General features: G+C 33.8%; 1 protein-coding gene across 6 annotated transcripts in view; it reads left to right on the top strand.

Annotated features, from left to right (window-relative positions):
* The window catches only part of Mindy3 (MINDY lysine 48 deubiquitinase 3), an 86,168-nt gene extending 75,659 nt beyond the window's left edge, over positions 1 to 10,509 (top strand). For 5 of the 6 annotated variants that reach the window (XM_026408121.2, XM_077802546.1, XM_026408120.2 and 2 more), the window contains 4 exons: positions 2,553 to 2,625; positions 5,128 to 5,215; positions 6,709 to 6,780; positions 9,646 to 10,509. In XM_026408121.2, the coding sequence (XP_026263906.1) occupies positions 2,553 to 2,625; positions 5,128 to 5,215; positions 6,709 to 6,780; positions 9,646 to 9,795 (383 nt within the window). In that variant the 3' untranslated portion in view covers positions 9,796 to 10,509. Of the gene's footprint in view, positions 1 to 2,552; positions 2,626 to 5,127; positions 5,216 to 6,708; positions 6,781 to 7,901; positions 8,027 to 9,645 lie in introns of those variants that run through there. The other variant, XM_077802545.1, reaches the window with a different exon arrangement.
* The last annotated feature ends 3,042 nt before the right edge of the window (positions 10,510 to 13,551 follow it).

Raw genomic sequence — 13,551 nt, 5'->3', positions numbered from 1 at the left:
ACACTAAGTATACTGTCTTACAACGTTCTAAATAGTTTTCAATTTCCATTTGGCAGAGACTGGTTTGGGGACAGTTGTCCTTTGTCACTCTCCTTAGATACTTGAAGAATAATTGATCTAGAGAAGAGCTAATGAAAAGGGAACTGGAGTTCTGGTACCCATGAGTATTTTTGTATCTTTATCTCACTCACCATACCACTTTATCTCCCACTGTTGGCTGCTACTCAGGTATCTGACAGTTGCGTTAACCTGTAAGAACACTGTTCACACACTGTGCCGTAGGCATATTGGGAACTAAATTAATGGACTAGTGCAGGCATCTTGCATATTTTAAGCAAGTGATTCTGGGACATAAATCTGGCTTATAAGTGGGACCTGTCTAAAAATAACAGTGACTGGCATTTTCATGGAGCATTACAGTTCACATTACATTTTTGCATCCATGATCCCATTAAACTTTGCCATAAATCCAGGAGATAGGCAGGGATTCTATCATCATCATTGTTCTTCAAAAATAAACAACTTTGTGACACTTCTCCAGAACTACATACCAAGTAGTAAGAACCAAGATTGTCTAAGTATTCTACAAGATCAAATACTTTCTTCCCCTCACTATTCCCAATGTCTTTTTTTAAAGGCTAAAATCTTCAAGTAGTACTTTTTAACTCAAGTTTTCTTTGAACTGTTGTTATTAATTTAGTGGAATAAGGATTTGATATTGACTTTCATTCTACTTGAACAATTAGAGTAACTTCCATTTCTTAGAAGCTAACTTAGAAGATCAAAATCATATGTTTGTACTGTTAATTTTGGTAGCATTCCAAATGAGAAATTTTTATTTTAGCAGGACCTTGATATCTCACATCTAATTACTTGGCTCAGTTTATTGAGCAATCCCAAGTCAAGAAACGAAAATAAACACTAGTATATGTGGCTCAGGGTCTCAAAAGTAAAGTGAATCCGCATCAGGCCAATGCAAAGCATCATGCATGCATTTTTAAGGAAGTTCACATTGCATTTATTTATTGCACCTTTTGGGGGGTGGGGGTTTTATGTGGTTTTGTACTCAAATGTCTGTTTTATAGGAGTTTTATAAAATAAAAAAATAGTGATGGAGGTAGGTTGATCAATGTGATCAGATATTGGACGGAGGAACTTTGTAGTGCCTCCTAAAGAACCTTGTAATAGCAAGTAGATCTACATGATAGCTTATAAACACAGAAACTTATCCAAATAATTTTTCCTATCTCCTGAAAAAAATAATTTTGCATTTGGAGATTGTAGATTTTAACTGTGGCTTAACTAAGCAACATAATTTTTCTCTACTTTTCAAATTCATCAAAACTATGTCCACAAAACTTGAAAGTTTTCAAATGTGCCCTCAAACAGATAATTTATTCTCTCTGCTTCAAATTATCAGTAACTTGACAAATTAGAATTATTCTAAACTCTTGCCTTAAAAATTGTACTTTTTTTCCTATATGATTTGTAGCCTTCAAGTTGAGACTAATCTGTCTTCATATGGGGAAACAAGTGCTTAATGATGTTTAAGAACAGAAAAAGACCTTTGTGCTGTTATAACTTCATTTCCTTTTTGATAGACAGTGCACACTGTCTGAATGGGCAACTACACACTTCATTCTGTAGTTTGATTATAGGAGGCAAGGCTTTTGGACATCTTGTTCTCCTTGGCAAGATTTTTTAAAAATCAACTAAAGCCTGAAAAAAGACATTGTGTGGGATGCTTATTTAAAGCTGAGACAGTCTTTAGGAATGAGTAGATGATTAAGAGAACTTGAGCACTGTACATTTAAGGCAATAAACAGTTTGCTTGTTTAAAACTACCATCATTTCTAACTACCCTACAAGGTTTTTTCTGTGTCATGTACTATTACATCATCAGAGTTTGAGCCATTTGGCAATGCTATTTCCTCATCAAGCCAAAAAAATTTTTTTCCATTGAATAGCCATCATCAACATTTGATTCTACTCTACATTTCAACTTCAATTTTTTTCCATTAAATCTATAGCTCTTATTTCAGTCATCAAGCCTCTTATAGGATATCTCTTCCTAAGATGTCTATTACCTAATAGTCACTACATTCTTTCAAGATGTTCTATAACATTGTGAGAAAAGGAATTATTTTCTTAATGGGAAATACTTTGTTTATTGAAAGATACACCTAATAAGTTGTTATAATTTTAAGTAGAAAAAAAACTTTTACCCATTTTACAGATTAGTAAGACTGTTTAAAGAAAAAGTAATTTGACTTTAAGGTTTCATTGGAGTTTTCAGGTAGAAATTATGTGGTTAACTTTTTTATTTGAAATCTCCCCCCAAAAAATCTTTTGTCCGTGTGCCTTATAAATCTAAAATAAAAGAATCTGGAAATAATAGACATTATTATAAAAAAAAGTAAACTTAATATGCTATTCCTTAATTTTTTGTATTCCTTTTATGTGATTTTCCCCCCTGGAATCTGATTAATAGTACTAGTATTTCTTGAGGTAAACTCTTATTTGAAGTTTTTTCTGATATTTGTTTTTTCCAGATAATGGATTCATAGCTGATTCACTTCTAGAAGACGTAATGAAAGCATTGGACCTTGTTTCAGATCCTGAATAGTAAGCTAAATAGGGAGTGTCATTTTGTAAAGTCAAAAAGATTCCATTATATTTTAAACATTATATTTATCTTTTTTAAAAAAGTTAAGCCTGCATTATAAAAACTAGCAATTTATATAAAATAAAGATTTAGAAAGAAATCAAACTAATCTATTATGATAGTAGAGACTTAACATATTTAAAATGAGCTTCCTTTCCCACCTCGTACTGCTGCTTTTTCTGAAGTGCTGAAAATGTCTTTAAGTTTTAAGTACAGGTATTCCATTTAAAGATTTTGTTTCTTTTATGGTTTCTGTGGAATAATAAAACAACCAGCAGGCCTCTAATTTTCAATCTTAAATAAAGATGACTAAATACGTTGACTTTTCTAAATGATTAACTGATCTTAACCCTTTGTGAGTGACTTCAGTATATTTTAGGGTACATAATTTTAGTATTACTTTTATGTCTTGTTATTCCTCTAAATTTAACAATGTATAAAACATAACTTTCTTCATAGATGTAGGATCTTTAACAAGAAATATTTTCTCGTTGATAATAAAGTAGGTATGTGTATTAGATCTCTCCTAATTTTTCCCTTTTTTCTGCACAATTTTTTCTTCAAGGTTTTTCTGAGAGTGAACAAACTTTAGCTTACAGAACAGTAAAAGCAAAAGCAACACGAAACATTAGTATACATAGTTTTTAGAATTTGGTCCTATTTTTAAATAAGTTCAAGTCTGCTTTTTTGGAAATATGGAATACTTATAAACTAATCGCATCTGAATTAATGTTTCAGACATCTTAAAACTTTATTTTATCCATTCTCAATAATTAGACAAAATTATTTTAGCTTAGAAGAAATTCAGAGTTGAACTGGTCTGATAAATGATAAAATAGTAAGTAACTGTTTTTCTTCCAGACTGATTTCCACATAGAGACCATTTTGTTTGCCCTGCTCTAATTTACAAAAGAGAACTGAACTCAATCTTGGTTACTGATGATGATGGGATGATGAAGGAGAAAGGGTCTTTTTTGTTATTTTCAAATTCTTGTATGGATACATGCATATATGTAATTGCCCTTTTTCATCAGAATACATAGTATGCCTTGAATTATAGTTAGTATAGATGATTCAATCAGATTGTTTTCTTAGAAGTAGCTGTAAGACTGGACTAAGTTCTTTCTGTAGTTTGACCTATTCACATAAAATGTGATAGCCCATAATCTAGAATATATTAAAAAGTTAAATATTGTAAATATAAAATGTGCCCATTTGTTTCATGCCATAACCTGGCCTTGCTCAGTCCTGCAAAAATATCATGTCCTTTTTGTAGTGTCTTAGAAGAGATACATGGCTGTAGGATGCAAATAGCCTACTCACCATACCACACATAAGATACAGTCTGACCTGAAGTTTACAGGAGACATGGCTACTGCAGTGCACATATGGATTTCTTAAACCTTAAAGCAAAGCTTACCCTTACAGGGATAGCTTAAACTCCCTTTAAGAAAGAAACTCCTTCTCATTGACCCAGACAAAATACCCACATTCCCAGTCAGAAAGTCAAACCCCCTGACTGTACCTGGCCTATGTCATGGGCTGCATCTGCTGCCCATCTCCTAAGAGCTTGAGCCACAGGAGATGTCCAGATTAATTTTGACTTGAATTGAACCTAAGAGGAGAAGTGCCCAGTGAAACCCCAAACACAGTGTTTTACTTGTTATATAACGAGCTAAATTTAACTTGGAATTATAGTTTGAGATAGCTGAGAGAATAAAACTTTTCTGAAAAGACCATTTTTCTTTCTTAAAACCTTCCAGATTTCAGTCCATTTTAACATATCGTCTTTCTAGTCATACATAACACTTTTTAATAACTTTGACTCCACCTAAATGGCAAAGATTATATAGAGTTCTATTTTCTTTAGACTACTGCTGGGCCAATAAAGTACTTGCCACTTACTCTAATTCACTATACTTCAGCTCTTTGGTGATTATCTTTCCTCTTCAACCTTCACGTAAGCATTTTAAGACTGTCTCAGTTAGATCTTGAAAATAACCTTTTTTACAAAACATTTTTGATTATCTGATGTACTACTGCCTTTTGACATGTTTTTCTTCTTAGGCTGTATATGAACTTTTTTTTTTTAAAGTTAAATGCTTCATTTCATTGTTAAATTCAGGCTTACCTGTGAAGCAAAGAAAATTTGCCTTTGGGAGGTAACAAGACTGAGTTTTTAAGCCTTGGTTTTTAAATTACCTAATAAGGAACAAAAATATTCCAAAGTCATCATCATAATTTAAATTTTAAATAGTAACAGATTACTCTGGTTTAAAAATAACAAAGTTTTGGCAAATTAAATGTCATTCCTGTGTATTTGTCATTAAGATTCTAAAAAGAACAGCTTTTAGAATTTTTGGCAGTCAAATGTGTTATAGTACCAGTAATTTAATCGTAAAAGAAAAAAAAATAAGACCTTCCTCCTTTGGTATTCATTGTTTTCCTTTTTTCTCCTATAGTATAAATCTCATGAAGAATAAATTAGATCCAGAAGGATTAGGAATCATATTGTTGGGTCCATTTCTTCAAGAATTTTTTCCTGATCAGGTAACATAGTTGAAGAAATACATTTATTATTTTGTTCTGTTGGAGGGGCATCATCTGTCATGGTTTGGGTATTTTTTCCTACTTCTTTAAAATGTCCTAAGGTGTATATGAGAGACTGAGAATGCTCTGTTATGTAAAGAACTTCCCCATGCAGAGAGGTCAGAGCCCTGTGTACCAATACATTAATGCAGAGCTTGGTGGGTCCGTGTGTGCTGGTGTAGTGCTGCATTGCCTGGGGTATACACACGTGCCAGTAGTGATGGCTGCTTGGAGCAGGGAAGGTGACAAAGGATACTGCAGTCACCGATATTTATACATAACCATACTGTTTTTTCTACAAGGATAAAATTCAAAAGTATATGGAATAAAAAAAAATCCTCCATTCCCTCTCATCCCCATGTTCATTCTCATGTGTAACTATTGTTACTAGATTAGTATTTATCTTCTAAGAATTTTGTAAATACGGAGAAATGAGGGTAAAGGTGCCTATAGGTAGTAGGAGCCACTACTAGTTAACCTAAATTCCAGGAGAATCTCAGTTGAATCGAAGAAAAGGTGGTGTTTTGTTTCAGTAGAGCTATGCTTTTTCATACTAGGACATGTCTTCTGTAGAATGTTGATAGTCGCTCAGTTATTTAGAATATAAGCCTGTCACAAAACCCTTGAGTTTTGTCTGTGTCACTGGCAAGCTAATTCTATATCCTATGTTGTCTTCTTATCTAAGAATTTGACTACTGAACTGAACTACTTAAATAGTTACATGGTGGTCATTTTATCAGACAACATGTTGTAAATTGAAATTCATTGTTTCAGTTGAAATGCCAATTTCTTTTCTACCTCTATCATAAAAGAAATGTATTAGTACCAGTAATTTAATCATAAAAGAAAAAAATAAGACCTTTTCTATAAGTAGAAAAACTGTAAAAATGAAAAAATGGTTGAAGGAAATTTGTAAGATATAATTTTTAAATTTTAAGATGGTTATTATTTTCATAGTGTTTTTTTTATGAATTAAAATTTAAGCTTTCAAATGATTTTTGGAATGAAACCCATAACTCAATATTGTAGACTTAATTGGAAGCATATCAGTGCATTGTATAAGTGTTGTCTGTGCAAGCGTGATACCACTGTTCTTCCATATTGATTGAAAGGAACAACTTATTACAAAGAGGAAAAGTAGGGAAATATTTTAGTTAAGTATTTTTGTGTTATAAAATAATACATGCACATAGCTAAGCGTAAGTGAAGAAGAGCTTATAGTGAAAATTTATACTTCCTTCTTCCCAATCTCTTCTCCAGAAGCACCTGTTGCAGCTTTTTGGTTTTCTGGGAATTACTCCATTTAAGTTCTTTGCTTTGTCGAATGATTCCCCAATGAAAGGATGAGCATTTAAGAAATTTTGATTTTATGTTCATTATTGAAAAACGATATAAAGTTTTACAGATTGCTTGATAAAATGATATAAAGTTTTAATAGTAATTTATTTATATAGGGCTCCCGTGGTCCAGAATCTTTTACTGTCTACCACTACAATGGATTGAAGCAATCAAATTATAATGAAAAGGTAAGATAATTCACATAGCAATTTGTCTTCAACTGGGTTGATGAAATAAGTACATATGTATATAGCAACGTCAGATTCCCATAAAGTTGTTACCTAAGGTTATTCCGGGAGTCTCTTTACTATCAAAACATATTTTAGAATTGGTCATACCGATTTGTTCAACGTGATATGGTACATTGAAGATCTAAATTGGAGCAATATTTCACTGTGACAAAATAACTGCATCTACATGCATAGTGTTACCCTTGGCTTTGTACATATTTCTAAATTGGCATTATGTTTAGTATAGTGAATGTCATTACAGATGCATTTAAATGCAGAAGGAGGTGAGAATAGAATTTAAGAAAACTAAAGGATTAAAATAACCACAATGTCTAGCATTTATTGAGCATTTATCAGGAATTATAGGAAGTATTCTGTTTATACCCATTTTATAGAAGAGAGAACTGAAGCACAGGTAAGCAACTTTGTCAGAGGTCAAACAGCCAGAAAGTGGCAGAGCTGGGATTGAAACTTAAGGAATCTAGCCCAGAACATGCCCTCTTCCCCATTATGTTTGCTCTTTTCCTTTTAACTCAAAGGCATGAAGGTGACTCACCTGTTCTAAGCAAAAGTTTTGTCTCACCACTTAACTGTTTTGATGAAATACCACTCTGTGTACACATGTAATGTCTATTATGTTTGTATTTATTCAAGAAACAGTTGTGGTAAATAAAGCTAATATTAGAAGGAATAATCCCTAACATGCCTTTTTAATGTGATCTATGCATGCTGGTTTTATAACTATTTAAATTGGAAATGGCACCAGAAAATAGATTATAATATAAATACATAATTTTGGTTAAATCTAAAATACTAAAATTTACTTTTATTTTCATAATATAAAAGGAAAGTTCCATTATATCCAAAATATTTTCACAAAAATAATTAATTGATACTTATAGCAGAAAATACAAATTGTCAATAAGAAAACTTGGATGTTATTTCTTAATGTGTGTTAATGAGTGCTTCATCTGGACTTTGAAGTTTTGCATAGCTTTGAAATAGAGGTGCTTTATAGTCACTAGTTATTCACCTACACAGTTCCTGCAAGGTAGTCAAATATTATCCATATTTTACAGATAAGACAGGGAGATTAAGTGACTCACCCAGGGTCACACAGCAAGTCATTGACAGAGCAGGGATTGGAACTGAGTTCCTGATTCCCAATCCTGTCCTTGGTCTGCTTGGCCACGCTACCTGTGTATAGTAAGTTTTCAAATTATGCTTGTGCGAAGTATCTGGCATACTAACAAAGATCAGAAATCAAAACAGGGTGTATTAACATGATAGTAGTATATAGCAACTATAAAGCAAAGCATAATGTGTCATTAAGTTGCAGAAGTATAATGTTACGCAGTTACTTGGGAGCTAGTGAGGTGTATTAAAAACATCTGAAGGAAACAGGGAAGGGGACTACTATGCCTGATCCTCCAAATAACAAAAGCTAGTTGAGGTCTCCAGAAGTGGGCCACAGTACTCTGTCCAGGCCCTTCTGCTCCATATTATGAGCAAGTGAAGTTCTTTGTGAAAATAAGTCTTACTTGTCAAATATTATGACTTGAGAGTTACATTCCTTGCAGAGAACTCCTCAGGAAAAGACTCTTTTGCTTTGGGGAATTGAAAAGTGAGAGTTGTAGTTTTAATAGTAAGTTTATTTCATCAACACTAGAAACAAACTTACATATTAACCAAAATAAGATTAAAAAAAAATTTCACACTAGAAAATGTCTTTGAACTTCTAAAAAAAAAAAAAGATTAGATATATGAAACCAAATTATCTGGCCTAGCAATACTTTAGATGTAGAAATAATGTGTCTTTTAGGGAACTATCATTTAAGGCTGATATTTGACTCCTTAGTCAAATAAGTTTTTTATATTGAAAGAACATTATTATATAATCATGTGTATCCACCAATGAATATGTAAAAGTCATTATGTATACTTTAGAAGAAGGCAATTTATATATTCCTATTAAATTATATAGTTAGAATTTCTGTTGGTACAGAAAATAAATAAATGACCATTGCTTTCATGTACCCAGAGAACCCTTTGTAAAGAGTTAGGGTTTCCACTGGTGCAATATGTCATAAAACATTTTATGTATTTTATTTGAAATAGAAGAAATAAGAATACAATTTTTCTAGTATTTAGTGACCATTTTTATATGCAGTGGCAATGATCACATAGAACATAAGTGCTGGCTAGTTTGATTTATCAGCCTCTTCCTCTATTTGATTGTATTGCATGAAAAATCATGGAGAAAAAAATTTTAAAAAGATGTCAGAACAAAGTACATTCATGAGCTGAATTTTGGCAAATTTAATTTCCAAACATGCAAATTGTCTTCAGCTCTGGAAATTCAGTCTTTAGATTGAAAGGAGCAAATGGAAGTCCTCCTTAGAATGGATAGCTATATTTCTGTTATGGCTTTCCATTTCATGAGATTGGCATGAGTGTCCGAGTGTCTCAATATTACAATAATAGAAGTGATGTAAATGAGTATAGTTATTGAAATTTTCTTTAAATAATTATTTAAAGGATGATTTTCTTCTCATTAAAAACAGTCTGTATGTATCTTGTGATTCACATATACTTTTATTCTAAACATCATCAGGTCAGCTAGCAATTAAAATCTATATCACTATCTCTTTGCAAATTTATTATCATATTAAGCAAATATTCTTACTCATAATTTCTATCAAAATAGATGAGAAGTTCCACATAAAACCCTATATAATAACTTGCTAGCCTATAAAAATGGTCTCACAGAAGAATTTACTAAGAATATTGATTGAGCTTGGTGGCTTTTTCTTTTTTCAATAGGTAATGTATGTAGAAGGAACTGCAGTCATTATGGGTTTTGAAGATCCCATGCTACAAACAGATGACACACCTATTAAACGCTGTCTCCAAACCAAATGGCCATACATTGAGTTACTCTGGACCACAGATCGCTCTCCTTCACTAAACTGATTTCCCTAAGTATTTGTAAGGAAAATTGTAATAACAGATGTTGATAGAGGGATTTATGACTGGCAATTGGCTAAACACTGGTATCATTGATTAACTGTAAATAACAATTAAAAACACATTTTTGTGTTTAAGATGTTTTATTATTTGTTTTAAAGGTTTACCTTAAAGCTTATCCTATTTTAACCCTTTGTGTTGAAATTTACTAGCAAAATTAAGCTTTAATCAAATTTCATCACTTGCAATAAGATAAGTATCAAAATCACTATGTATAAACTTTTGGGTTTTATTTCATTCAGGCACATTTTATTGTTTCATTGATTCTGGCTTATATATAGGCTTCCACACTGAAATGCAGAAATTAATTTTTTTCTTTTTGAAAATCTTTTCCATGAGAAATTCTAATAAATAACAATTTATCAGTCCAGATCCTTTGATAATTGGCTTAACTCTGGCATGTTTACAAAATGTAGAAACTATCTGAAAACTTCCCACTTATTCACAGGTGTCTAGGGGATGTATTTTTTAAACTGATAGAAAAGAGAATGTTTGATAGTCTTAACACTGTTAACTTTCACTGTGTTGCCAAATGCTTTTCCAAATTTGTTCCAACAGCCCTGTAAGTCAGCTTTCTTGTATATTTATAAATGTGATAAATGCATGAGAACATCTGTTACTACATTAGTATATTCCATTATTTATTATGATCCTAGTTGATAGCCTAAATAAAAACTTTTTTCTTTAACTCTATCCTTGCATTCTTACATTAGTGACAAATAAACAAATACTTTTAAATGTTTCTGTCTAGACACCCTGAAAAACACAGCATCCAAAACTTTTCTAATGAACCAAACCTTACCTAAGAGCTCCACTAACACACACAGCTAGAAGCACAGAGCCTGGGTGGCAGCCATCTAAATCAGTGAGCAAAGATGCAGAAGCCTTATCCTGTTTACTTGAGAGAGATTTGCTTTAGTCTAATAGTTTGCTCCACAGAAGTTTGAAACCTGAACAGCCAGAGCTGGTTCTGCCTTCACTTGTGAAACAGTCAACCATTTAGTATTCTCTTATATATTTTGGAGCTGAACTTTACCTTCAACAGCATACTTCCTGTGTGAATCTGGGGTTTTATTTTGTCTTTGTACAAACAGTTATAATATAATAAGTAAATTTTAGCACAAGAAAAAAAAGTGGCATGAGATATTTATGTATAACTTGGTAACATTTTGTTTCAGAATTATGACACAATACTAGCTACTAGAATTCCAGTTAAAATATTTTTTAAAATATTTTGGCTGAATCTTGGCTGCCTCAGAAGTAATATATGCATACACTAACATACTGTTTGAATTAATTTCTCTAACTCCAGCCTTAAATTCCGTAAGGATTGTGAAGAAAACAGATTCTCTCATAATCATCTACCCTACAAAGTAGTGGGATGCTCTCACTGTGCTATGCAACAAATCATTCCAAAACTTTATGGCATAAGACAATCCTTGTATTAGTTTCACGGATTTTGTCACTTAGAAGTTCAAATGGCACAGTGGGGGGATGGCTTGCCTGCTTCTCTGTCTGGAAGCTCAGCTGAGACACTCAGTGGCCAGGGGCTAGAATCATGTGGCAATGTCTTTACACATATGACAGGCATGACTGGGACCTTTGCTTGATATTATTGACAGATGTAGACACACTGTCAAACAACTATACATATTTTTTTAACACATGAGGGCCACTTACCAAAATAGATTAAGTCTAGAAAATGCTATGTAGAAATTAAGTAACACACTTATGAACAGCCCAGAGGCAAAAGAAAAATTGCAATGGGAATTACAATATCCCTTTTCCTGAATGATAATGAAAATGACCTAATACAATTAGTTAAAGCAATGCTTACAAAAAAATAGTTTTAAAATAAGTATATTAGAAAAGTAGACAGGTTTGCAAATTGGAATTCTAAGCTTGTATCTCAACAATACACACAAATAAAATAAAAGGGTATAAATAAGGTAAAAGAAATATCCACAAGTAGAAGAATGCATTTCGGGCTCAGGTAGCTCAGTGGTAGAGTGCTTGCCTAGCACATCCTCAGCATTACATAAAAATAAAAAAAAAAAAGTAAAGATATTGTATCCATCTACAACTTAAAAAATTGTTTTTAAATAATTTGGACCCCTACCCTCACCTTATGCAAAAATTAGCTTCCAATGATTATATATTGAATTTTAAGAAGTAAGACTCTAAAATGAATAGAAAACAGGAGTGAATCTTTGACACATGCCAAAACGTAGATGAACCTCAAAACATGCTAAGTTAAAGGAGTTAGTCATAAAGGACTACATTTATAATTCCATTTTTGTGAAATCTCCAGATTAGGCAAGACTGAGACTTAAATGCATTAGCAGGAGCTGGGATGGGGATGGAGTAGGATAACAGGATTGGGGAATGACTGCTAGTGTGTACGGAGTTTATTTGGGAGTAATTAAATAACCTAATATTAAACCATGGTTGTTGAGAGCCACAGCCGAAGGGGCCCCAACAAACTTCCAGCTGCCAGCTGATGATCGGCTCACAGCGACCCCAGCAAACTTCTAGCTGCCAACTGATTGGCTCCTCTGCGATGATGCTCATTGGGCTGTTTCCCTGCCCTTTCAGACCACGGAGCTGCTCATTGGGGGACATTTTTTGGCTCTGCCCACACGACCCAGCCAATCAGCCTCAAGTACAGGAGGAGTAGGGGAGGTTGAGAGGCTTGTGGGAAGCCGGTGGTGGCAGTTGGGCTCGGAAGGTTTTTCCTGAGGAGCTGTGTGGTTTGTGTGTGTGTTCTAAAAATAAAGTTTGTTTCTTTTGACAAGTGGCTCCTGAATTGTGCCCAGCCAGACTGCGGCATTTGGTGGCCCGTACGGGGAACGACTGAAGGTAAGTGATAAGGTAAACTGCTCGCCCTGAGAGCAGGGCCAGAGGATGGGTAGCCATTTTAAGATTCTTCTTTTGTTTTTCTTCACATTTGTTTTAAGTTGCCTGTCCCTGGAGATATGTAAGATGGAAGAAAAACCAATCACATCTGAGGAACAGATAGGGAGAAAGGACGGATGGACATTTCAGGAGGATAGAAAGGCTATAATGATTTTTTGTTGTTCCAATTTTGTTTCACTCTGTTTCAGTTTTGTTTGGCCTTACCTTCTTGGGTTGTATTATATTAGAAATATTCAAGTAAAAGAGAAGGTCTCTCGAGCTAGTCAGAGAAAGAAAGTGTAGAGCAGAAAAAGCCATCGGGGGAAAGTTACAACAGGAGACTGCTACTAACACCTTTCTATCACCAGAGGGCATAAGTGTCCAACCAACAGCGCCACCTCTACAGGAGACTGCTACTAACACCTTTCTATCACCAGAGGACATAAGTGTCCAACTAACAAGGCCACCTCCATATGCTGGGAGGCCCCCACCCCCCGCAGTTGATAGTTGGGATCCTGAGACAGGATCTCAAATATTAACATGCCCTGTATTTGAGGCAGGAGGGCAGCAAATTCACAATGCTTTAAATTTCAAAACAGTGAAGCAGCTATAAGAGGCTGTAACAACCTATGGTCCTCACGCACCCTTCACTGTTAAGCATGGTCGAATCCATTAACTTGAACATGACGCCAGCAGATTGGGCTAATATGTGTAAAGCAGTGCTAAATGGAGGACAATACCTGTTATAGAAGGTTGCCAATGAGGAATTTTGCAAGGAGACTGCTAGGCAAAATGCAGCAGCTGGTT

Source organism: Urocitellus parryii, chromosome 9 (genome assembly GCF_045843805.1).
Source record: "Urocitellus parryii isolate mUroPar1 chromosome 9, mUroPar1.hap1, whole genome shotgun sequence".
Classification (NCBI taxonomy): Eukaryota; Metazoa; Chordata; class Mammalia; order Rodentia; family Sciuridae; genus Urocitellus; species Urocitellus parryii.
The sequence above is the reverse complement of the archived record's forward strand: the minus strand, read 5'-3'. Positions and strand labels throughout refer to the sequence as shown.